We start from the raw sequence: 26369 nt of genomic DNA on the forward strand, positions 1-26369 counted from the left end.
ACACAAAGACACAAAAAAACTATTCATCACTATAATAAAATTATGTTTTTATCTTCAAAGAAAAATTGAGATGCTTTAGGGTTGAGGTATTTAAATCTTTTTGCATGGATTGTTAGTCATTTCAAGATTGTCTAGAGATATATGTATTTATTCAACTTTTTTAAAAATAATAGAGTGACTAAATTATCTCCAATAAAAGAAAATTACTATTGTTGATCAAATATATTTTTATCTTTTATTTTTTAAAGCACACTAAAAAGACATTGTTGCCCTTGTATTCAAGAAAAGATAACCCATATGCCTAGGGGCTTTTTCGTCCTTTCACATAGGCTTTTTGGTTATTGGGGATTGGACTTTATAATTTTTTATTTATTTATGGTGTCTCTGGTTTAATGACTAGGTTACGAGTTTGAAAAGTTAACAAGAATCAACCTTATTTTTTTAGCTTATTTTCTTTTTTGGTTTCTCATTCGAATTTAGTTTTTTTAAAAAAAAAATATTGGTTTTTTGGTTTTATTCAAATTTCTTAATATCAGATTATCTTTATCTCATAACCTAGACTACGAGTTTGGCGAGTTAATGACTCACCCCTTATGAAAATCCCAATAAAAAATAGATAAATCTATGTTAAACAGGGTAACTATTAATTGAAAAATGGTAAATTAAGGAGAAAATCTTTATGAATCGGAGCGAACATTTCCAGGAGATTAATTTAAAATTCAGAAAAGATAAAGTAATAGAATAGTATGCGAAATATAACTAACGACAAATCGCGAAAATTTCCCAACCAAGTAAAATAATTATTAGAAGTGGAAAATTTTGTAAATTGGGTGATATTATGTGTAAAATAGAAGGAAATGTCAAATAAATCAACGTATGACCCTTTGTGTGAGAAATGTTGAATTTGGTATAAATCTTGTGCACAATCGCGCTATTGGGACTAAAAGTTGTAAGAAAATCTAAGGAATTTTTTTATAATAATTATGAATAGAAATCTCTAAATAATTAGTCTAAGACCCCCCCGCCAATGATTTAAGTAAATTATATGGTATGTGAAATTCAGATTTTGACGGGAAATTACTAATTATCTAGTTTTATGATATTGAATATATCTCTCAATCCAATCGTTGGATCGAGTTAAAATTTTACATGGGGTCTTATGACATATTGTTTTACCTTGAGTTTAAAATTTGAGGTCAATTGAAGTTCAAGAAAGTCCTGAAAATAAAGATACAGTGTCAAGTCTATGCAACAAATCAGAATTGAAGGGATAAGTAAGGGTATAATAGTAATTGACCCATAAAACCTAATATAACAATTGTAACTGTTGTTCATGCTAAAAAACAACTAAAAAGAGAAAAAGGCTTCACTCTTAGGTCCCGTTTTTTTGCTGGAAAGTAGTTTTCTTTTGGGAAATAAATTCCAGGAAAGTGAATTTCAAGAAAGTAAATTATTTTTCGATGTTTGGTAGTGTAATGGAAAATAAATTGGAAAACACTTTCCATTGTTTGGTTATGCCATGGAAAATGAGCTGGAAAATAACTTATTAATGTTTTATTTTTTCTCAAGTTTATTAAAATAATGAGGAACAAATCTTACAAATTAAAAAGTTGAATGAGAATGAAATTGAAAAAATATAATTTCATAAATTATCTCAAATAAAATAAATAATAATCAAAATAATAGAGATCAAATCTAAAAAATAAAAAAAATTGAAAGATGAAGAAATTTAAATAATAATAATAATTAACATTTAATAAATTATTTCAAAAAAATATGTAACAATCAAAAGAATGAGGAGCAAATTTGATAGATAAAAAATTTCAATTAAAAAATGATAAGGGAAAAGCAAATAACAATTATAAAAATGAGAACCAAAGTTAATATAAAAATTAAATTTTAAGAGATGAAATTGAAAAATAAATATTCAAAACAAAATATATATAGCAATCAAAAGTTGGAGGACCAAAATTGATATAATCAGCAAATAATATGATATTTCTAAATTTTTCACAACTTCCGGAAAGTGTTTTCCGCCCAAAATTTTCAGGAAAACACTTTCCTGAAAACTAAGTCAAATTTTCCTTTGACTGGAAAGTGTTTTCCGTTAACCAACTTTTCTAATGTCAAACAAACACAAGAAAGTTTGGAAAGTGGTTTCTCGTTCCCGGAAAGTGAATTCCAAGAAACAAACATAGCATGAATTTGAAATTATTAATAAAAGTGTTCTTTTTAGTTTTCCTCTTTGATTTTATAGTTAGTAAAGGATAATTGAAAAACCTTTAATGTTATGATTCTAAAATTATTGAAAATGCATTGGAAATAATAGTTTTTTTATTTTATTTTAGCATGAACAAGTAAACAACATCTTTATGTTTCACAATTAAAAAAATCATGATTTAATAAAACACGCCCGCAACATTATTATATTTTTCTATTACATTAAAAATTAACTTGAATTCTTACGTCCAATATTGTGTTAACGAGTATTTTTAATATCTAGTAACATATTTAATTCTCGCTATATATAAGTATCGGTTTTTCAATTCATATTTATATTTTTTTCAATGTTAGAAAAACACATTAAAATCACACATGTATTCATCTTTTTATGTTAAAAAAAAAAAAATTTCACCTGCAACAAATCATAAGTCAATTGACCCCGTAGATGTTCCAAGGAACCAACTTTTGAGAACAATCGAACAAAGTATGAAAAATTACATGTTTGTGTTTTTTTTTTCTCTGACGCATTCATAGGTAAAAACATATTACAATGTTAAAAGGGCCAGACTATATGGTGCAAAGTTGCAAAACATTGAGCCTTAACAATGTAATAGCAACAACGTGTTTTGGTTGAAAGATCTCTTCGGCCAGCTAGCAACAATGTCAAAACAGTGTTTTAGGCAGCCTCCATCTTGAATCTCCAGCATGTTGGGCTGAGCGTCCTATCAGACAGAAGCCCTCACCTTCATCTCGGCCATCCATAAGAAGCACCACCAAAACAACCCGAGCAAGTGTAGCAAAAGACCAAATCTGAAGTCTATATATAGTTAAGACTTGTAGACCCATTTGTAGTTTAATATCATACAAATCCATTTGTTAAGCTTTATCTATTACATAAATAATAAAACTACGAGCTACCATTTAGTTATTATCCTAAAACAGAAAAGATAATAGAAACAAAAATAAAGAATAATATATTTAATTGAAAATACAAAAAAAAAATATAAAAATAAATTTATCTACAGAATATTTTTGGATTGAATTTTTATATTTTCAAATTAGAAAGTCCAAAGAAAACATACATGTATCTGAATATAATATTTATTATTTTTTATTTCTAAAATATCTTTATAAAAAACTCTCATTTCAAAAAATTATCCATCTAAAACATATAACAATGAAAAAAATAAAAAAAAATGTTATCATCATAGTTTTCAAACCTAACTTGAAAGTCGATCCAATGCAAGACTCGGATCATTCATCATGGTCAGCTTGACCACGATTAACACAAGTCAATGTAAAAATAAAAATATTTATTATTATATTTTTAAAACTTAATTTATTATTATATTTTTAAAACTTAATTTAAAATCGACCCACAACAAGACCTGAGTCACAAATGAAGGTAACCATTGACTTGAGTCAATACAAGAATAAAAATAATTATTAACATAGTTTTAAGACCCTATTTAAAGGTCAACCTAGGACAAGACCCAAGTCACGTGTCAAGAGGGTCATCATAAAATAAAAATAGTTATTATCATAATTTTAAAAGATTAACCCAAGTTAAAAATATTTGTATAAAAATAAAAGTTATTATCATAATTTTAAAATCTATCTCAAGAATCGACTGAGATAAAGTTAAGTCACAAGTCAAAAGGGACAAAATGAGTAGACTTGAGTAAAAAAATTATATTATCATAGTTTTAAAACCTAACTTAGAAGTCAACTTAAAACAAGGTTCATCTCACTAATCATGAGAGTCAACCCTACTAACCTAACTTTTCTACTTAAATAATCACAATAACCTTGTTTTGAACAAAAGTTTTTTTCAAAAACTTCTACATGCATTTTACCAATGTTTTATCTTGGATTGACATGGGTTTTTAATTAAATTAGATCAAGTCAATTCTTTCTCTATTTTTTTCTTCTTAAATTCAGATCAACCCAAGCTCCAAGTTAACATGTTAAATCAATCATGGTTTTATAATTAGAGTATCATAATATTATTAATTTCAAAACTCAAAATAAACTAAAGTAAAAAAAAAAATATTTTTTTAAATATGTAAATTTAACAATCCATATTAAGAATAAAATAGACTTTTTCATATTTTTTTATCTTGTCCACCATAACTAAATTGGATTAAAAAAATCAATCATTTTATCTTCCACGTCACTAAAAAAACATAATTTTATCTTCGTACTCTTTTCTATCTTGTCTCATCTATCTCCACTGTCGCGATCTCTTATGTTCTAGAAAAGCATCCAAAAACTACCTTTCAGACCAACCTAGAGGCTCAACAAATACCACTACACACAAGTAGGACCGAAATGAAGATCAAACTTTGATACTTGTATAAGCAGATAAATTAGCAATTCATATCTATTTGTATACACATTAAAGTTCCAAAATGAACATACCATAACAAGCCTTGATTTAATGCATATTAATCCAAGCGGGGAAACTTGAAATCCCTTAAAGAGAGCTACATTCCCACCACACTACAAGCTCAATGCTTATATAATAGATTTGCAAAAAAAAAATAATAATAATAATAATAATTATACTGTGGAGGTCTCGTAGCAACACCTTGAGCAATGCATGTATATCGAAATTTTCATTAGTTTCCATCTCCAACAGACAGGTTGCTTACGGAACTTTATTGTGAGAAAATGCAAACATAGAATTCCCAAAACAGATCAGGCAGAGCTAATTTCTCGTGTTTAGAGCATAGAAGACATGAAAATGGATTTACCTGATAGATCACAAACTCAAATAGCATATTGGGAAAACTGCACATCATAATGACCCCCCTTCATCACAACATTATTCATGCTTCCATATGCCAAAGCACATCAAAATCAAAATGGGGATCATCAAATGCCCAAATCACATTTCAATAGATTAATGCTAGTTTAATCTCAAGCAAGTACACATGCAAATGTTATATTTATTTCATGTTTAAGACAAGTGTTAAATGTTTTTTTTACTAGGCCTTGATCACATTGACAGAAATTGCACATAGCAGAGGGATTTCAACCCTTTTACCTTGTTTTTGCAAACCCAACAGCCCACAAACCAGTGCAATGCTGCCAGATAGATACATAGGAAGAAAAGGAGATAGATAAAGATGCGAATAGCAGAACTGCAGGTACAGTTTGCACGACTAAATTACCAGAGGCCTTGTAAAGCCAGATACATTCATAAAGCCCACCAACAGGCAACTTCTTCAATGCTTAAATAGACAATTTGCAGCATATTTATGTAAGCATTAAAGCATTAGATGTAGCCTAAAGCTTCTAATGACTTTAACCTAATCGAAGTTCAGATTCATACAGCCAATTAAGATTATACTTGAATTTTAGCTGGTACTGATTAGAACATTTCCTATGATTGATGGGCAGTGCAACCTGGAACACCAAAGATTGTCATGCTGCTATAGTGCCAGCAAACAGCAGTTCTAATGCTTATATGAATATGAATCAATGCAATGCAAATCTACATAAGCATTAAAGCAGTGATGTGAAGGAACCTAAAGTCTCCCATTACAAATATCACACAAACAAGAACCTAAGAAAACTATAAATATATGCTTCTAGCTATGACCATAGAAGTAATTGTTTAAGGACTAATTTATATCTTTTCCAAAAACAATTTCCTTTACTGTTACATGGTTCAACCTAAAATCTTAAGATTGATAAAATATCAATGTGCAAACATTATAATGCTTGTATAGATCTACAATCAAAATTGCAACCAAAAGGTAATATAGCTCTTAGTGCAATGCACATTGATCTAAATTTTCTTTCATTTTTGGGTTTAATATAAGATAAAGAATTGAACCTATCTTCAATTATATTACACCTTTAATTAAATATCATTCAAATTCAACAGTTTCGATACAGGAAAAACCCAGGCAAACAAATAAACCAATGACCGCTGCAAGAGAGCAAATCAGAACTCAAGCAAGATCTGTTTCTAGCTGGAGTTAAGATCAAATATGGGATTCTAAAATGATTTTCAGCCTATAATTAAGTTTATAAAACTTGTAAGAATTTATGGAATGAAAAATATCTTTTCAAGCAACAAAAAATGCATTAGAAGAGCCAATCTTTAGATGTCCTAGAGAAACAGGTTGCTCATTGAGTGGATGTCCCTCGTTGCTTGTTTCCAATGGGAAAGCAAATTCGAACCCCAGCTTCAAATGTGCATATAATTTGTGGTAAGACAGCCCCACCACAAAAATATTGGCAACAAACAAGCAAAGAACACTGAAGTTGTCAGTTCCAACACCAAATGACAGGTTGTGTGAGCAATAATTTGAATCACATATCACAGGTTATGAGATGCAGCCATAGACTTTCAAAACAATTCTGCCAAATACCTAATTTCGGACATCAGGGAAAAGGGGCCAATGAAGGGATTTACCCTATAAAACAAGGGGAATTTGATTTGCAAGCCACAAACTCATAACAGGTAGCAGTGAACTTGACATTACGAAGACACATCTTACAAAAACATCAACCAAGATAATAAAAAAGCCAATGCATCCCATACTCTTGTCATAATGTAAGCCAAAATCAGGTTTCCACTAATTTCCAATAGATTACCTAGGATAGAATCAGCGTATTCCAATTGTATTTCTACCAAATTTACGCAAGTGTGTTATATTTATTGTCAAATCTGCATATTGCAGAGAAATTTCTACCCTTTTGCATAGTGTTTCCATATGATTGTCCTACATGTTCACATAGTCATTCTGTTTTTTTTCGATTGTTCTTAAAATACTATCATTCAATATTTCAGTAACCCAAAGAGCCCAATAACCAGAACAATGCTGCCAGACAAATTATATGGAAGAAAAGAAAAAATGTAGAGATGCAAGAAGCAGCACAAATATCAATAGTTGAACTCCAAGGTGCCAGAAGCACTGTAATTCAATTTACATTCATGAAGCCCAAACCACAATACAATATAAATAACCACGTATAGAAGAAGTCTATTTGGTGGGGGAAAAAATCAAACTAAGGGACTGAAATGCATTTTACACTAAATAACAACGAGAAAGGAGGAAAGGTTAAAAGCAATTTCAAAGGGAATGGACAAAAAGACATCAAATTGATCATCTAATTGCTGAAGACAGTTGTTTTTCTCTCATAGAGAAATATCAATCTTCCAGGCCAGGAAAAAGAGAGTATAGGAGCCAGGCTAGGTAGGGCATCAGAGAGACAATGAGAGTAGGGGACAGAGCAAGTTTTGGTTTCAGTATTGAAGTTCGATGAAGGAACCCTTGGCAGAAAATTTGGTGCTGGGTTGGTATTGAACTATTTGGAAACCATAACAAGTGAAACAAAAAATACATTTTACCAATTGAAATTGAAAATTAACACAACCATAGCAATGTAAAGGGAATGAAGAAAACTCAAACACCAAATTCTGCTTTAGCAGCACAAAACAGCACGAACCAGAAAAAACAGTGATATTTATCATCTACATCAGCATAAATTCCAGCATAGCAGAAAAGGCCAACAATCCTTCCGCAAAAGCACTGTTCTACATATATTAACTAACTTTTGTAAAGTTAGTAGCATCCATCACAAATCCAACCACAACTTATGGAAGCAGATGAAGTGAAGCAGCAACAAGAGCACAGCAGTCCACATAATTAAATTAAAGATTCATTGCTTGCATTCAGGAAAACACGACAACCATTTAAAGAACTTGTGCCCAAGAAGCTCTCACACACCTGAATCAAACACCCATCAATGTCAAACATGTAGAATAAAGCTCATGCAGGCTAAAGGACAGAATAACAAGCTAAAAACAGTTGTGGAAAGCCATAAAACACAAAATACAACAAGTCCAGTGTATCTTTGGAAGATTTGAAAACTCTTATCTTTCACGAGTGTAGTTATAATTGTTTATCTATAACCCACTTTCCAAAAAAGAAAATGCTATAACAACACTGTCAAATCCATTGAGCTGTGACAAGGCTTCTTGACAATTGAAGAGACACAGCAATTAGTCCAAAAATTAACAAATGCAATTATATACACAAAACAACAGGTTTGATGGAAAAAGGGGGGAGGGGGAGACACAGTAAAATTACATAAAATAAAAGAACCTCACATTGAACAAAATCAATTGAAAGTAATAAATAGCAATAATTACCTTCAGTAATATGGTGGCATACCCTGATACATCCCTCCAGCTCCATGTGGCAATCGAGGCGGCATTGGCATTGACATTGACGATGGCTGCTGGTGCTGAGGCAATGCATAAGACCCGGTATCTGGATATACCCCAGAACCCGAAGCCTGTGGCATCCTATACATTAAAGCCCCTGCGTTATTCAGTCCACCATCATTCAAACCCGCCCCTAAATATGGCGGATGCCTATAAGATCCATTATATCCAGAACCCGTCATTGAAGTATTGATCTGATAGCTATTAGTACTAGCAGGCCCATAATTTTGTGAATTTCCTGTTAGCGGTGGATACGTTAATGGTTGTGATGTTTGTGTAATCGCACCAACCTGACTATTCTTATTAACCTTCCTATTATCAGCAGCAAATTTACAAACAACTTGATGCCCATCAATATTTTTCATAGGATCAGCAATAGCAGCCTTTGCCCCCTCCTCATTCTTGTATATAAGAAATGCGAAACCCTTTGATTTCCCAGTCGATTTATCAAACCCAAGCGGGCCTTCTTCAATCTCACCATACATTGAAAAAAAACCCAACAACCTCTCAGAACTAACCTCAAAAGGCACATTCCCAACATATACTTTCCTTAACGAAACATCAGTAGTACTCGAATTATTCGATGCTAATTGCGTAACAGTAATCCTTCCATCAATTTTTTTACTGGGTTCTCTAATCGAAAGCATAGCAGCGTCTACATGTTTGAATGTAATAAACCCGAAACCTTTCGATTTACCTGTGTTCTTGTCGTGAATAACAATAGCTTCTTCGAGTTCTCCGGACGAAGAAAAGAGAATTCGGAGGGTTTCTGAGGTTGTCTCGGAAGAGAGACCACGAATAAAGAGCTTTCGGAGGGATATGTCGCCGTCGGCTACGGAACGGACAGAGTTAAGGACGTCAGAATGGTGGAGCGTGGCGGATTGGAGGATGTCTAATAGTTGGTCTTTGGTAAATGGTTCGATGATTTTACGGATTTCTTCGGGGGTTAGTGGCGTGATTGGGGATGAGGGAGTGGTGCCGGTGGGGATTGAATTGCCGTTTTCGTCGGCTTTGCGTTTTTTAATGAAGTCCATTGTGTCGATGGCGGCGGAGAAGGAGGAGGATTGGTGGTTTGCGTGGAATAAACCCTAGAAAGGAGGGAGATGCGCTGGACAGAGAATAAAACCGGTCTTGATTTTGTGGAGATTGAAGTTTTTGGGATTTGGGAGACCGTTTAGGGTTTCATGGCCTTGATGTTGTTTTGTTTCAAGTCAATGCTTGATGATCCTGAATGAGTTCTAATTGGGCTGGGCTATTATTGGAGGCTTGGGCTGGTATTTTGATCTGGGCTAGGATTGATTGCCCAGTGCAGATACTTGTTGAAGACTGCAGCAGCTTGAAATTTGCTCACATAAGCTTATGATTAGTAGCCATGAAGCCATGGAGAGCAAAAATTGATCTTCTAGTTTTGGCAACTGGAAGGCTATAAAAATAGGAAAAATAGTTCGTGCAAGAATTGAAATTGATATTCTTGGAAAGAATGGGAATGAGACCCCATCTGGAGACTGCAGTTTTTTTTAGTTCCGCCATGTACAATTATCATCAGCTACACTGCACACAAAAGCATTTATGTGGTAATTAAGGGTCACAATCCCTTGATCTGTTTTCAATAATCAACAAAAATGAGAACTGGGATCTTAAGAGCCGCCTGGAAATTGCTAAAGGGCCTGTAAAATCTTTAGCAGGGCAGGCTTTTAGAACTTGTGCTGATAACCAAGGACTTGAGCATGGAAGAGTGCCCTGAAGTAGCATTGGCTCGCCGAGTTATCAACTCCATATTCTTATGTAAACTTTGCTTCACCAAATCCTTCATCAATTTCTTTCCTTCTTGAGCTTCCCTATGATTTACAGGTGACCCTATTGCGATCCTTGCTGTTTGAGGCCCAGAATGTGGCCCCATCCTTGTTTGCCTCTCATCTTTGAACCATTGCAATAGTTTTAGTGCTCTCTTTTGAGCTAGAGGACTCCCCAGTAACGCCAATTCAAGAAGTGCAGGGACAATGCCAGATTTAGCCATTTTTTCGCGTTGAGCTGAGCTTTGATGAGCTAGAATCATCAAAATATAAGCTGATAATTCCTGACATTTTGGTTTATCCTCCCATGTCATTATCTCTATCAAGCTCTCTGGCACAAGTGAACTATTTTCCATTGCTTTCTTCCCCATTAAGGTCACCACTAAATGCCCTAGTGTTGCAAGGGCTTTCTCGGAGAGTGCTTTTACTGATATTAACCTCAAGAGAGTTTGAACTACCCCATTAGAGAGCAAAGCTCCTGTATTATCCAACACAGCCGACAGGTTGTATAGAGTACCCAAACACGACTCCTTGGTTTCACAGCTTGAGCCTGACTCGAGAATTCCAATCAGAAACGGCAAAACTTCTGATGAAGCAAGAGGAAATTGGGTATGATTTGCCAGGGAAGATAATGACAGGATCAATTCTGCAAATTCATGTCTTGTTGGTTCTTCTAAAACATCTATGTTAACTGGTAGTTTTGAGAAAATCCCTGCTTCTACCATGAGAGCCTTGTTCCTGAAGAGTGAAAAAAAACAAAAAACAAAAATACATTAATTAAAATAAGAACAGCACACTAATCTAGTTGCAGCTAATAAAACAAAAGGTGTATCATTATTGTTCTAGGGTTAGTAAGACAGTAGCATTTTTAAAGGTCTCCCCATCAAAGATGAGCATCAGGCACACCAAACGAACCAACGAACAGACTTGTTTTATTAAACAAATTGCTGTCTTTCTAAAAAAAGTCAAAAGGGATTCTTGGATTTAGATCTAAGTTGAAAGATGGAAGTCAAAAGATGAATTTGTTTATCGTTCAGGGATCACAGGGAATCTGATGATCACCTGCAATAATTCTCATGAGCTGTAATTAGTTTCTATTTAAAGACAACATTGTCGATTCAATAACATCATTGCCTCCTTCTATGCTTCCCAATAGAGCGTGTAACAAGCGCACTTCGTGGCCTCCCAATTGATCCCAATTAATTATTGAATATTTTGATTCTCAAAGTTTTTTTTTTGTTTTTTGTACAGGATGTAATAAGATTGAGAAATGAGTTCGTAGAAAATAAGAAACATATGTGAAACCATCGTTAGTAAATTTGATATGGCCCTCCTATATGAAATAACTGGGAGTCCTGCCAAAAAAGAAAAAAAAAACAAATCTAGATGGTACCGAAGTCCCGACTCCATTTTCTCAAACTCGGTTGAAAAAACATCCAAATCCATAAGCTCTTTTGTACAGACTTTGGTTTTTTCTTCTTAACATTACAATACAATAATAGATTTTGACATGGATGGTCAGTCACAGACCCACAATGGCTTTAAAGCAGTTGGCTGATCAAATTAAAGTGCTAGTGGGATTTGACCCTTCGATACACGCCAAATAGTTTTATAGACCTTGGTGTATGTAGCACCCGAGCTGATGTTAGGTTTAGGCAAATTCTACAATGCCAAGGCCTGCCGGAGGCTGTCTTTTGCGTTTATTTATCAAAACAGGTACAGAATTTCTTAAGGAAAATTGCTCAATTGAATGTCTAACGGGGAGTGATTCTGGACTCTAGTTGAATTTCATTAGTAGTTAAGCCATGAATAAATAAGAATATAGGATCATTATTGTCCCTAACATCTAATTCGCACGAAAGCAATGCCTTTACCGATGGTGTAATAGTACTGTAATTTACTGTGCATAATGTAGTCCAAGAAAAGATGAAGAAAAAACGAAAATCAAATTATATTAAATTAGGAAAAGAAGAAGAAGAGGGACTTACGTGTAAGTTCCATTAGCAAGCTCAATCAAGGCCTTAATAGCCACTCTCCGACGGCCAGCTAGTTCCGAAGCCACCATCCCCACCAAGGCAGGAATAACACCAAGCTCAGCCATCATCTTTCTCATCTTAACATCTTCTCTAGCTAATCTTTCAATCTCAATAGCTGCCATCTCCTTCTCTTCCAAGCCTCCAAAGTGAAGTCTCTTCACTGATCTTTGTAGCACCACAGAATCATCATCATCATCATCACCACTTCGTTTATCCGCAGTGGTTACTTGCTCTTCTTTACTGACCATAGCTTTATTTCTTGATTTAATATTCCTCTGTATCGTTTTGGTTTGCAAGAACCGCCTGACACGAGCAAAGAATCGGAGTTTCATGTGAGAAAGTGCCCAGATAGAGGGGGAAGGAGTTGTTTCAGGCATGTTTGGTCCTAGCGTTTGAGACATGAAGGAAATAATCAAGATCTTGTTTTTGCGTTTGTTTTGCAACTCTTCTTTTTCTATAAAACCATCTACGAGACTTGACCTTTGAGAGAGTGAAAGGGAGAGTATATATATATGGGGCAGAACTGTCTGATAAGAGGGAAGATGAGAGAGAATCTGGAAGGGAAAATTACAGGAGGAGCAGAGAGCACATGCAGAGGGAACAGTGTTGTCTCTTTAACTCTCAAACCATAAGGCACGATATCAAGATCGCTAGCTTGCATACCCATAAATTACTAATACATGCCATCTGACGAGGGAGGGATTGATTAGCGATACGTATGTATTTAACACCATTAGTAGTAGGATACAGAATCGGGGTATTTGGTGGATTGTGATTTTGTCACCTAACCCATCTTGGCGAAGCTTCCTTGAGGTACAATTTATCGGACGGCTAAGACTACTTGTTGACTCTTTGTATTGAACTTTGCACTATGATCAGTAATGTGTTCCTTAAAGGATGGTAAAAGTGTAGCTAACTTTTAAATAAATCTCTGAATCTATGTAAGCTAAATTAATGGCATGTGGTTTCAAGCAGCATTAGCCTTGGTGCTCGCTGATAATGGCGCTGTTATCAAGCCGTGGTGTTTGCTCTTTAACACCTGTCATCCATGCAGTGAAATGGGGCTGTTAGTTTATTAGATTTTCAGGAGAAAATCTTCTTTTTCAGATAAAAAAAGATCTGCTTCCATGCTGTGATAGTATTTTCTCCGAGAAATTGGGTGGATGAACATTCATGAAATCCAATTTCAAGCGATCCAGCAAAAAGAAAAAAACTTAGCAGTGGATTTCCTTGTTCTATCCCAGTATTCTTCTGTTAAATTAATCTTATAATTAAATACAACGTGTCCTAGAGATTTGTGGCTGGAACAAAGGAAAACCAGCCAACATGTAGGATTTTCTTGTCTAGTCAGTGAGGACAGTGTGGCAACCTGCCTGTATATCCTTTGTTTCTAAAACATTGTGGCAGCAGAAATATTAGGTTTTCCAGTAGATCAAGGCTTCGACATTTTATTGTAATGTCTCGAAATGCTAGCTCGATGATCGTGTTCAGAAATGACAAGATGACTGGGTTTGATCTGTTGCACAGCTATTCACATGGCATGATTCATGGCCAATAATTTATGAGCAGAGTATTTTTTCCCCCCTTTTCCTTGCCTGTATTCAGTTTCTTATAAATGTAGTCAGTACCACTGTATTGATTTTGATTCTTCTTAAGTGAAAAAGAATTGTAAATGTCTACTAAGAAATGTCTACTAAGAAGTCCGTAACTCAGCTGGACAGATACTAGATTTATTTATTAGAGATCATCAGTTTAAATTTCACAAACTTTAAAGTTACTTGAGGGTTACATGGTCGTTAACTTCAAGGCCCATGAGATTAGTCGAGATATACACAAGCTGACCCAAACTTCCACATTAATATAAATTTTTTTGTAAATGTCAACCCTTCAGCTCCTCTTATGAATTAAAAATTGGAAGTTGCGATATCAGAAGAAAAACTTCATTGGTTCCCTATGTTTTTGAGATTTCAAAATTGGAGTATGGAAGAATCGATTGTAGCGATGAAAAGCATGAATTTGAAGCGTAAATGAGACGGAGATTAACTGTGAAAGACATCTACTTACCTTAATTTAGGCGTCAAACTAAATTCAGGTCTTCCACTTTCCTCGTTGTGATGACGGGCACTGATCATTCTGTAACGCGCTATGCTACGGTTAATTTTAAAAAACATTAATATAAAAAATATATATTAAGTACTGCTAGTATAATTTAAAAAAAGCAATAAAAAACTCTTGAATCATGTTTCTGAATTGATTCAATACGCAAATTTTATTTAATTATATTATGATAAATAGTTAACCATTGTAAGTCAAACTAATAAAAAAAATTGATAACAATGGAATGCAAATAAAAAATAGGTTATAAGATCTAGATAAATTTATAAAAACTCGTAACTTAAATTATGAAATCAAGATAAATTTATTGAAAGTAAATAAAAAAATTACAAAGTCTCACTCCAAACAAATCTAATGTTGAAGGTTGAAATCGAGAAAAACAAACTAAATTCATGAGAGTTATATATAATCCAACAAAAAAACAAAATTGAAAAAAAATATGAATCACAATTCTCAAAACAACATAATATTGAAAGATTAAATTGAAAAAAATCAAAATAAAAAAATTTTAAAAATTGATTGTTGAAGGATGAAATTGAAAAAAAAACACAACATTATTTTAGTGAATATTATTTTTTGAGTGTGACTACAATGATTTAGCCATTAAAAAACAAAACATTTTAGTTTTTTACTAGCTATTCGCCCCGCGCTCTACCGCAGGTTGAATGTTTTTTTTTCCAACAAAAAAATTGAGCATACAGGTTTTTTGATAGAAAATATTAAATGTAAATCGAAAAGCATATGCATGCATCTAGTTAAATAAAACAAGAATCATATGTGTCAATACATGAAAAAAAAAGTCACAAACGATAACTAAATATATAGCTGAAAAAGTTGAAAGACGAATGTAAATCAAGATAATTGATCAAGTAATATGAGTTATTTACTTGATTGTATTTAATGACTCCATTTATTAAAATTAATTTTATTTATTTAATCAAATAATAGTAGAAACAGACACACATATAAAATTGATTGAATAAAATCAAAAGGAAAAAATTATTTTGCAAAGTTGCACTTATTAGAAATACTATTCAAAAATAAGTATTTTTTTAAATAAATTTAAATTATATATAAAAAAATTATAGCTAAATTAGAATAATCTATTTTAAAATTAAATACATACAAAATAAACAATCACTATTTAAAAAAAGACTAAATACAAAAAAAAAAATAGTAAAGAAAGGATATTGATATAAATATAAATTAAAAAAAAACTATTTAAAAAAATATAAACAAAGCATGATTTAGTTTTCAAAAGAAAGAGACCAAGCACTACAACACTTGACCTATTTAGAAAGGACCTGTGCGTTGGCCCTATTTTTTACAAATAAAATTTAAGTTGACGATTTATCATCCACCCTATTATTTCTACACGACATGTCATTTGGTTTTCTCTATATTTCAGCTATTATGGTGGTCGGAAAAACGGTGTCTATGTTTTTTAACCAAAAAACTCATTTTCAACCCAAAACACATAGAAAAGAGCTTAAACACCTTGACAAACTCATAAATGGAATTTAAAAAACAATTAAAACCACACATAAACTTGAAATCAACCCGAAACCAAAAATCTTCTCCAACTTAGATATGGTTTTTTAGGTAATTTCAAAGTGAAAAAACACCTAATTGAAACTTTCATCACCAAATAAAATCTGTTGACACCAAGATCGACTATTTTAGTGGTTGTAATTGGTGTCAGTATTGATTTTCTCTTTCTATCATTGAAATTTAACAATTTCTCTCTCATCTTTTAAACCAGGGACTAAGAAAATAACAAAAATAAACTTTTGTATCAATATTGATTTTTTGAAATTTAAAAGGACTTAAATTGTATAAATTATATTATTTTTAAAGATGGAGGACCTAAGTATATTTGTCTCTAAGAATCTAGAATGCCAACTATTTTTTTAGCCTTTTTCATTGAGGTCACTTTTCTTTCAATTCCACCTTTGCTTAAGAAATCAAAATCAATTGAGCTTCAATTAGGATCAAATTTTTCAAAATAAAACTTTGAGGATCAAAATAAATTAATAAAAATAAACAATGAGTCCATACTAACTTATGAGTATGTGAACAATGTTTATCTACAGTAAAAATATCACACCTTTTAATGTTTTCTATAACTAGCTATTTGACTCGTGATCCACTACGAGTCATATACTTTTTCTCTGAGAAAAATGGATATGCATGCTTTTTTTGACATAAAACAATTCTAGGTATAAATAAAAAAAACTTACGCAAATATCTAATTACATAAATTGATAACTATATCTGTAAATAAATAAAAAGTCATGAATGATAACTAAAAATGAAAAGAAAAAAATGAAAAGATATATGTAGGTCAAGATATTTAATCCCGCAACATGGTACAATATTTATCCAGATATATTTACTAAATTTGTTTAATAAAAATATTTTTTTATTAAATCAAATGATAACAAAATTAAATACATGCATGAAATTGTTTGAATAAAATAAAATAAAAAATATTATGCAAGGTTTTCCATATTAGAAATATTTATTAAAAATAAATATTTTTTATTTTTAAAAATAAAGTTCTTCCATATAAAACATAGAAAAATTATAGAAGAATAAGAATAATATCTTCAAAACTTAAATACATACAAACAATTTTAAAAAGAAATTTAATTAAAAAATGTTAAATAAAAAATAAAAAAAATATCATAGAGGAGAGATATTAATTGAAACATAAATTAAAAAAGTAATTTTAAAAAAGACATTCAAAAAGCATCAATTAAATTAAAAACCAAAATTAGAATAAAAAATAAGAAAAAAATAATGTCGAATTATGAAATTAGAAAAGAAAATGAGATAAAAAAGGATATCGAGCAGCGTTAATATTTCAAACCCGTGACCCAAGTCACTAAAAGAATGAGGGTGAAAATACAAATAAAAACATAATTGTGAGGGAAACAAAAAACTTTTAATTGGAAGGTTAAATAGAAAAGAAAATTAACTTTACAAAAAATTAAAAAAAACCAAAATAATAAGAATCAAATTTTTAAAAAACAATACACTATAAAATTTAATTGAAAGACGAAATCGAAAACTAATAAAACTTTAACAAAAGAGCCAAGAAAAAAATTAAAAAATAAAAGAATAAGGAGTGAAATTAAAACACAAAAAATAAAGAGGATCAATGTGTACTTTTTAGGGGGAGACAGAAAAGAGAAAAACAATCACCAATGACAAACTACCCGTGCACCGCACAAGGAGGAAGAGGACTCAATAATGCTTCCAACAACATGACAAAATGGCAAGTTGGGCAATTAGCACTGCATGTGCCGCCCATTGGACACGAGCACATCTCACACACCAACAACCTTTTGAATTAAAACAATAATTAATCAAGTTAAAAAGACTAAAATTCCCTAAATGGGTTTGGAATTAACAACAAAGCTTGTATAAAAGGAAGAAAATACCCTTAGGTGTATGTCCTAATTTTTTCTGATTATAAAAACAAAAATATATTTTTATTGTTTTAAAAAAATGAAATGAAATAAAGGGGCAAAACAATCATTTTACTATTATAAAAAAGTTAAAATTACACACATACTCAACTTAATGAAACTTGAAAAAAACTTCACTGAATCTGAATTTTTTTCATGACTAATAGTTATAGGGTATTTTCCTACAAGAAAAAAACTCTCTAATACCATAATTATTTTATAATTTTTAGGTAACGATAATATAAAGATAAGAAGTAGAGAAAGAATAAGATTTTTTTAAGCTAAAACTTGGTATTTTATATCCAAAAAAATATGAAAAAATCTAGATGAAATCTTTCAAGTCTTCAAGATGACAACCATATTCCTTTTGTTATATCTCTATATAAAGTTATAATAAACTCATAGCTTGTTGTAATAAAAGAAATTATAAAGAGAAAGAAAGAGGAGGGAGAGAACTCGGTTGCGCCAAGCCCTATCAAATATATATATATATAAACATAAACACACACACACTAGCCAAACAACAAACAATATTGTATTATTTAAACATAAATTCATCATATACATGCATGTGTAGACAATGGTTAGCACCATAAACACAAAACAATATGTAGATGCAGACAAGGTTTAGTATTAAAATTGTAGCCGTGCCTTCCTTGCTAATTAGTCAACTATCTACTCAGCGAAAACGTCTATTAGTGCGCCGCTAATCACCAAAATTGACCTCTCCCTTTCTATCTTCTTCCCCTTAAAACTCTTGGTGGACTTTGCATTAATAATGGAGCTTCGTGGCATTTCCAACAAGGATTCCACTATAAACTTTATCCATTTGTCGAGCCCTAGGTTTTCCTACATGTGGAACAGGCACCATGGCTAGCATGGTTTGTGGTTGACGGAATTGGGAGTACGCAAACACATGGGTGCCATAAAATGATGTGTGACGACACCATCGATCAAGTAGTTAGCTTACACATGGGGAAATATAGGCACTACAAGCTCTAGATTTTTGCTCTCGAAACTTGAAAGAAAGACCTAGGCGCCATTTGTACATAGAATGAATCGGTTCTATTCAATTTGCGTTATCTTGTTTGATTTCTTCTCTATAACTTCAGTTTATGGATTCTATGAAATTAGGCAAGTAGAAAGATTATGGCTCAAAACTAGGTGTAGTAGTGACACCTATCTTGTTTACCCTTACAAGGGTTCCTTGCCCTAGAAAATACTTGAAAAATTTCAGGATGTCATGGATCTTAATCGATACACACGTCTTTTGCCACATGCTTGATATATAATACGGTCTCCAATTCCTTTTCTGATATATTCGAAGGCAATAATCATAGAATCCCAACATGTTTCCTGTTTTTGGTGCCAACGCAGAACCCTCACATCTTTTCATCGGCAATGAGGCCTATGACATCAATGGAAGTGGAAAAGGTGCAAGATAAATTCCCAACGAGCAAAATTTCATGTACTGCCACGTTGCTCGATCGCAGGCGAAGAACAAGGTCTTAACACTTGAGGTATGCAAAATGGAACTCGCAATGGGCACTCCACTAATTTTGTACGCTAAGAAGATAGAGAGAGAGCTTGAACAAGTCAGATCTCAGAGGAGATAAAAGGGAATAATGCCCACAATCAACAACTGCATTACCAGAAAGATAGAGAAAAGTTCATTGGATGATTATATCATCCCCAACATTATTGCACCTAGCATTTTGTAGACTTTATGTGCCGAAAAGCGTAAAAGCAGTAGCTCTAGACTTTGATGAGACTTGAAGAAAAATAAAATATATGGTCCCTTTCTAGGCAATTGGCTCTGTTTGCTTTTCTGCTTTGTGTGCTGAAACCTGAAGCTTCTCCTAATGTTCTGATACCAAGCTTTTTAGTCTTTGAGCTAAAACGAAGCTAAATTTGTGATTTGACTTCAACTTTCCAATGTTTGAAGTCATTGAACAAGAGTTGGAGAGCTTTTCCCATTTATGGCATTTAGGCTGCCTTGCCATGGCCATCATTATTATTATTATTATTATTATTATTATTATTATTATTAGTATTATTATTAAAACATAATCTAAATGGTGTGGGGGAATTACTGTTCCCCCACACACATTTCATTATAGATTACAACAGTAATCCACAGTGATTCTTTCCCTCTTTTTTTGTGTAACTTTTTCCTTTTTTTTTTGTTTTTTTTTCAAAATTACTTTTTTTTTTCAACTTTCCTAATTTTTCTTTTTTTTTCTTTTGTTTTTTCCATAATTATTTTTGTTGATTTTACTTTTTAAATATTGACCTGGTTAAAATTTTTACTTTGTAATTTTTTCTTGAAAATACTGTGGATTGCTTTGATGTTTTTCCACATAGTTTTTCTATTTTATTTCTTTATTTTTCAAAATTATATATATATATATATATATATATATATATATATATATATATATATATTTTAATATGGATTTGATTGAAAATTTAGTTTTGTAATTTTTTTTCTTTAAGACATTGTTTATTGCTACAATGTTTCTCCGCATGGTTTTTCTTAATGATTTTCTCTGAAATTATCTTTTTTTATTTTATTTTTTAATATTGAGCTGGTTAAAAATTACAGTTACAATATGTGAGGAAAACACTTTAACTTTCCTTGAAAATTACTGCTGGTTGCTACAGTGTTTTTTCCCACATGGTTTTTTTTTTCTGTTTTCGTTATGTTTTTCCCTAAAATTATCTTTGTCAATTTTATTTTTTAAATATTAAGCTGGTTAAGAATTGTAATTACAAGTAAATACAAGTTTTTCCTCAAAAAACACTATGGATTGATATAGTTTTTCCTCACATGGTTTTTTTCCAGTTTCTTTTGTGTTTTCTTTTTTTATAATATTTTTTTCCAAAATCATTTTCATCGATTTTATTTTTTTAAATATTGAGTTGGTTAAAATTTAACTTTGTAATAAAGCTTAATCATGTGGGGAAAGTATTGTAGCTTTGCTCATAAAATATTGTGGATTGCTACAGTGCCTCTCCGCATAGTTTTTTGCTGTTATAATTTTTTTCAAATTATCTTTTTCAATTTTATTTTTTTAATTTTGAGTTGTTTGTGAATTACAATTACAAGTCATTACAAATAAGGCTAAATCATGTGGGGAAGCACTGTAGCTTTCATCACAAAACACTGTGAATTGCTACAGTGTTTTCAACATGATTTTTTTCCTCTTTTTAGTGTTGGTTTTGTTATTTTTTTTGTTAAATTATCTCTGTTGATTTTTTTTTAATATTGAGTCGATTAAGAATTTAGCTTTATTATTTTTTTTAAAACACTGTGAATTGTTGCAATGTTTTCTCATGTGATTTTTTTATAATTTTTTTCAAAATTATATTTGTCATTTTTTTTTAATATTGAGTTGGTTAAGAATTATAATTACAATAAAGCTAAATCATATGAGGAAAGCGTTGTAGTTTTTCTCACAAAACACTGTGGATTGCTATAATATTTCTCTAAATAGTTTTTTAGTTTATTTTATTGGGAAAAACGCTATAGTTTTCCTCACAAAACATTGTCAATTGCTGCAATATTTTTTCTCATGGGTTTTTTTCCTTCCAAAATTATCTTTATTGATTTTTTTTAATATTAAGTTGGTAGAGAATTTAGCTTTGTTTTTTTTTTTTGCTTTTTATTAACTGAAAAGCTAAATCATGTGGCGAAAGCACTGTATCTTTCCTCACAAAACATTGTAGATTGCTACAAATTATTTTGTTCAGTCTCTAAGTTTTTAATCACTAACACAACTTTTTTTTCTCTTCATGAAATATTTGCTCCATCATATCTTTAATTTTTATTACTTATCTAGCGTTGGTTCACAATTATAACACCATCAAGTGCATTTGTTTTATAAGCCCGCGGCAGCGCGCGGGCAAGTCATCTCGTACATAAAGCTAAAACATGAGGCGTTTTAACTATTTACAAAAATACTGTTTACTCTCTTGTATTTTACTATACATTACAATAATGTAGTTTTTGAAAATTTTAATTTGATTCTCAATTTTTTTTCCACAATTGAGCCATTTTGAAACCAAATTAGAGTCCAATTACGTGTTGTTTTTGTAAAAGAGGGTTGAATTAAAAGAAAAAGGACTGATGTGAAAAAAACGAGTAATATAGGTAGCGGATTGAAAATTTTGGTCAAAAATTCATTTGAGTCCCCTATCTTTTTTAGCTATTAGGTGACCGGTACCTTGAATTTTACAAAATTTAATTTTGATACCAAACTTCATTTTACTCATTTTCAAGTTTTTGTTTTTGGTTGGAGGAAAGAGATGATGTCGTCACATTCCAGCTTTGAGAGAGAAAATGTCTATTGGTGAGGAATCCAACCACTAATACAATCTTTTTATGTCAAATGATTCCATATGATGAGATGAGTTAATATTACATGTTTTTTTTCCTTACCTTTAAACACCTTAAAAAATTAGATATGAGCCCAGAAATGTTTTTGTTTCGGATGGATTTCGGGTTTTAGGATGGGTTTGTTTACGTTTTTCGTGGTTATAGATTGATTTAATAAGGTTTCCTAGGTGTTTTAGGTCAGAAATAGGTTGAAAATGAGTTTTTGAATAAAAAAACAAAGGACCCCGTTTTTCCAGCCATCACAATGGTCGGATTCTGGGGATGAATAGACAACGCATCATTCCGACCTTCACAAGTTATCATCTTGAAGTTTTGTTAAAAAATAAGCCATGTTTTTACCAGTTTTTAAGATTGCATTTTAATTTTTGAAATCAATCAATTTAATTCGAGCCAGCTCCCGTACGATTTAATTTGAAACTGGAATTAGATAAAAAGTTATGTTACAAGATTTCAAAATTAACCCATTAAACCAAGTTTAATAACACAAATAAATTTTTTTTTGTATTCTTAATATTTTTTAATATTTTAAAAAATTTATCTGACCTTCAATGTAATATGAACAAACAATGTCTGGTCCAATTTCTTTATGGATAGCACTTGAGATCACTCATACCTATCTTCGTGCTCCTAATAAAGAATTTTAGGCTATGTTTCCTCAAAGCTGGCCAAAGCTTAATGGTTAATTGGGTGATAGATTTTATTTATAATTTTTTTCAAAACCGGCTGTCTTTTCTAGAGATTCTAAACAATATATATATATATATATATGGTACAGAAAACATAAAGTGACAATTTCCAAATTCCAATGTAACAAGTTGAAAAAGATAGTAATATAATCATGGTTTCATTTTTAATTAGTTGAAAGTTGCCAAACTGCTGTACCTTTAAGGGCTGCTTTCCTTTCTTCTTCATTGACTGATTATGTTGCTTTAGATTATTTTACCAAGATATTTGACTGGCGTGAAGCACAAAATATGGTATGATTTGTTTTTAAATGTTTAATTTTAGAAATATATTAAAATAATATATATTTTTTATTTTTTAAAATTTATTTTTAACAAATAAAGTAATTTATTTATTAATTATGTTTGTTTTTTAGTTTAAAAGGCGTTTTTAAAAAAATTTGAATTTATTTTATTTTTTTTTGCTTTAAATTAATATTTTTTGGTGTTTTTAGATCATTTTGATGCGCTGATATCAAAAATAATTTTTAAAAAATAAAAATAAATAAAAAACAATAACAATTATATTTCCAAACACGTATTAATTACAATCTCAAACATCAATCTAATGGATTCTTGGTGGAGTCTTTTTATGGTATCACTAAATTGAATATTCAAATTCCAGAGGTAGGGAGTAACAGAGAAAGAAAAGTGGGTAGTAAATATATTGGGAAAGTAGTGGGTAGTAATCGTGAGTCATGATCAACGACTTGGTTCGAAGGTGGCTAGACTTGGACATTCTTCAATTCTAATAAAATCATATTAAAAAGACAAAAAGCACTATCATGCTGATGCACCAGCCGGGAATCGAACCCGGGTCTGTACCGTGGCAGGGTACTATTCTACCACTAGACCACTGGTGCTGGGTTGATTGAAGCCGATGAATATATCAATAATAACAGTGACACACTCCTTTTTATTCCCTCATCGACTTTATTGCTTTCTTTTTTGTTATCTAAAATGGTACTCAATATTCATGCCGATCTACATGTTTGTTCATTTGATTCCTCTTGAGAGCTGTCATTTTGAATTTCATAGTATAATTTGACTTCTTTTGGGTGTAACTAGCCAATTACCTGTACTATGTTACATGTTACAGGTAAGATTTTAAATTAATTTTTAATATAAGATAAAAATGTGAAGACATTGTGAATGTTTAATGAAATAAAATGAAAATTACATGACACAATAAATTGTAAAAAGAGTACCTATCGTTAGTCAAAAATTAAAGTGAGAATTGAAAAATAAATTCATATAAAGGTATTAATTTGATCTTATAATATATGTTATTTTTATAATTTTTCTTTTATTTAGTTATATGGCAATAAAAATAGATTCTCATCATCTTCAATAGAAAAACTATAATTGTTATTATAAATTCTCTATTTTATTAATATATTTTTTAACAAAAAATATATTTTGCATAGAAACTATAAGCAATTGAAATCAATATCCAAAAATATTCTAACAATTTTAAATAATTATAACAAAGACATATCTTTAATCAAAACCTGTTTTTCTTTATATATATATATATATATATATATATATATATATATATATATATATATATATATAAGTTTTTGTTGAAAAAACAAAACTTCAAATATTTTTTTTTCAAAATAAAAAGAATATATATAATTACTATGCTAATTAAGTCCATTATGCTCATTAGTCAAACTGCATTATGCTTATTAGTCAACAAAAACTTAAAAAACAATTTTTTAAAAAAAATTGTTATCTGCATTTAAAAAACTATGCTTATTAAGTCCATATATAATTATTAAAAACAAATATTGATATAACCATAAAAGACAATATTATTTTAAAATAATGGCATAATTAGATAATTATTTGAAAATCATTTAAAAAAATATATTTAAGAATAATTCAAATACAAAGAAAAAAATAACGAGATCCGGTCATGCATAGGGTTGAATGCATGCTGAGCTCACATAAAAACCTAGACATGTGTCTAGGCCTGAAAAACTAGATGTGAGGACTTGAGTTTTTTTTTTTTTTTTATAAAGTTATCCGTCTCAATTTTTTATTTTTTTAATTTTGGTAGAAGACGCATCATTCTTCTATTATCTTTTTCAATTCTTCAAGAAATTTCAAGGATTGAAAAATGAAGGTTTAAATTTTTTACCTCTAAAACTTGTATTCCAATTTTTTTGCCAAAAATATGAAAAAACATCTTATATACCTCTAAAACCCCATTTATAATATAAAAATTCATTCTAAACAACCTAAAAACTTAAAATAATCAAATCAAATAAAAAAAAACTTATCAAGATTTAATCTATTCTTTTTTGGTATCATTGAAGGTGGAAACCAACAAGAATTCCTCTCTAAAAAATGAATTTATAGATAATAAAATTAAAGTTATTCTGTTCTAAATTTTTTTGATGATTTATTTATTATTTTTTAAAATCAAGGGGCTGAAACATAAAACAAATAAAGTTTGAAATTTAAATGAAAAATCTAAAAACAAAAAAGACCAAAAAAAAATATAACATCTAAAGATTAAATTTACACACCTCTTGAACAATAAACACGTGAATAAGGCTGTTAATTTTTTTTTATCAATATCAATTTTAATTTTTATTCTTTTAATTTTAAATTTTACAATCATTAAAAATTATCTCATGTAAAATCAACATGCCATTCAATCTTGAAATAATTTTTGACATGCACATGATAATATGCAATATTGGAAAGAATAAAAAAAATTTAGGATAACAATATAAGAAGTTTTAAGTACCAAATTGAAAGAAACCAAAGTTGAATGACCAAAATGAAACAAAATAAAATTTGAGGGATAAAAAACAAAAATTTACATGATGAATAGTGCTATGAATTGTCTATTTGTTAATGTTAATTCTTCAAATTTTGTTCTTAAAAAGTATTAGTTCAACGAGTATTGGCTATAGCAAATTCTCAAATCAATTTTCCCCATTCATCAATATAATGAATTTCATCCAAATTTTATATCTTTTCTGTAAAAACCACCCCCTTTTTTTGGGAACTTAATATTTTTTGTTAGAAAAATGAAAGAGCAATTAGAATCAATTAAGATTATTCTTTGAATACTTAGCAAATTCAATTGAGATTTGTTTTTTTAAGTGTTTTTTTATTTGAAAATATATGGAAATAATATTTTTTTTAATTTTTAAAATTTATTTCTAATATCACTAAAAACAAATTAATTTAAAGTAAAAAAAAATGAAATTTTTGCAAAAACATTTTCCAATCGACAAACAAATGGGGACTAAAAGAAATCTTTCCAAGAAATCAATTGAGAAGTGAATTTAATTTAAGTTTAGTAAAAAATGAAAAGGAAATCAAGTTTTTGCTAAGA

General features: G+C 30.6%; 2 protein-coding genes and 1 non-coding gene across 4 annotated transcripts; all 3 read right to left on the reverse strand.

Moving 5' to 3' along the window:
• Positions 1–2648: 2648 nt before the first annotated feature.
• Positions 2649–9669, reverse strand: LOC7455913 (UBP1-associated protein 2C). Of its 2 annotated transcripts, none has more exons than XM_024580897.2 (2): positions 8396–9669; positions 2649–3033 (listed from the first exon to the last, which is right to left on the reverse strand). In XM_024580897.2, the coding sequence occupies exon 1, from the start codon at positions 9502–9504 to the stop codon at positions 8398–8400; it is 1107 nt and encodes a 368-aa protein (XP_024436665.1). In that variant the 5' UTR covers positions 9505–9669; the 3' UTR covers positions 2649–3033; positions 8396–8397. The 2 variants fall into 2 exon arrangements, with proteins under 2 accessions (XP_024436665.1, XP_002316830.2); XM_002316794.4 differs by lacking the exon at positions 2649–3033 and adding an exon at positions 7687–7970.
• Positions 9670–9918: 249 nt separating this feature from the next.
• LOC7455912 (U-box domain-containing protein 7) lies at positions 9919–13113 on the reverse strand. The gene is made up of 2 exons (XM_002316793.3): positions 12252–13113; positions 9919–11001 (listed from the first exon to the last, which is right to left on the reverse strand). The coding sequence occupies exons 1-2, from the start codon at positions 12698–12700 to the stop codon at positions 10149–10151; spliced, it is 1302 nt and encodes a 433-aa protein (XP_002316829.3). The 5' UTR covers positions 12701–13113; the 3' UTR covers positions 9919–10148.
• Positions 13114–23800: 10687 nt separating this feature from the next.
• On the reverse strand, positions 23801–23871 carry TRNAG-GCC (transfer RNA glycine (anticodon GCC)). Its single transcript has one exon. It is a non-coding gene; the product is annotated as a tRNA-Gly (tRNA).
• Between the last annotated feature and the right edge of the window lie 2498 nt (positions 23872–26369).

Source organism: Populus trichocarpa, chromosome 11, assembly GCF_000002775.5.
Source record: "Populus trichocarpa isolate Nisqually-1 chromosome 11, P.trichocarpa_v4.1, whole genome shotgun sequence".
NCBI lineage: Eukaryota > Viridiplantae > Streptophyta > Magnoliopsida > Malpighiales > Salicaceae > Populus > Populus trichocarpa.

What these genes read in the sequence shown, in the direction of transcription:
- LOC7455913 (XM_024580897.2), bottom strand. Translation starts at nt 9,504, where the DNA reads ATGGACTTCATTAAAAAACGCAAAGCCGACGAAAACGGCAATTCAATC.
- LOC7455912 (XM_002316793.3), bottom strand. Translation starts at nt 12,700, where the DNA reads ATGTCTCAAACGCTAGGACCAAACATGCCTGAAACAACTCCTTCCCCC. An exon ending in CTTGCTAATGGAACTTACAC is followed by an intron (nt 11,002 to 12,251) that starts GTAAGTCCCTCT and finishes TTCACTCTTCAG; the next exon opens with GAACAAGGCTCTCATGGTAG.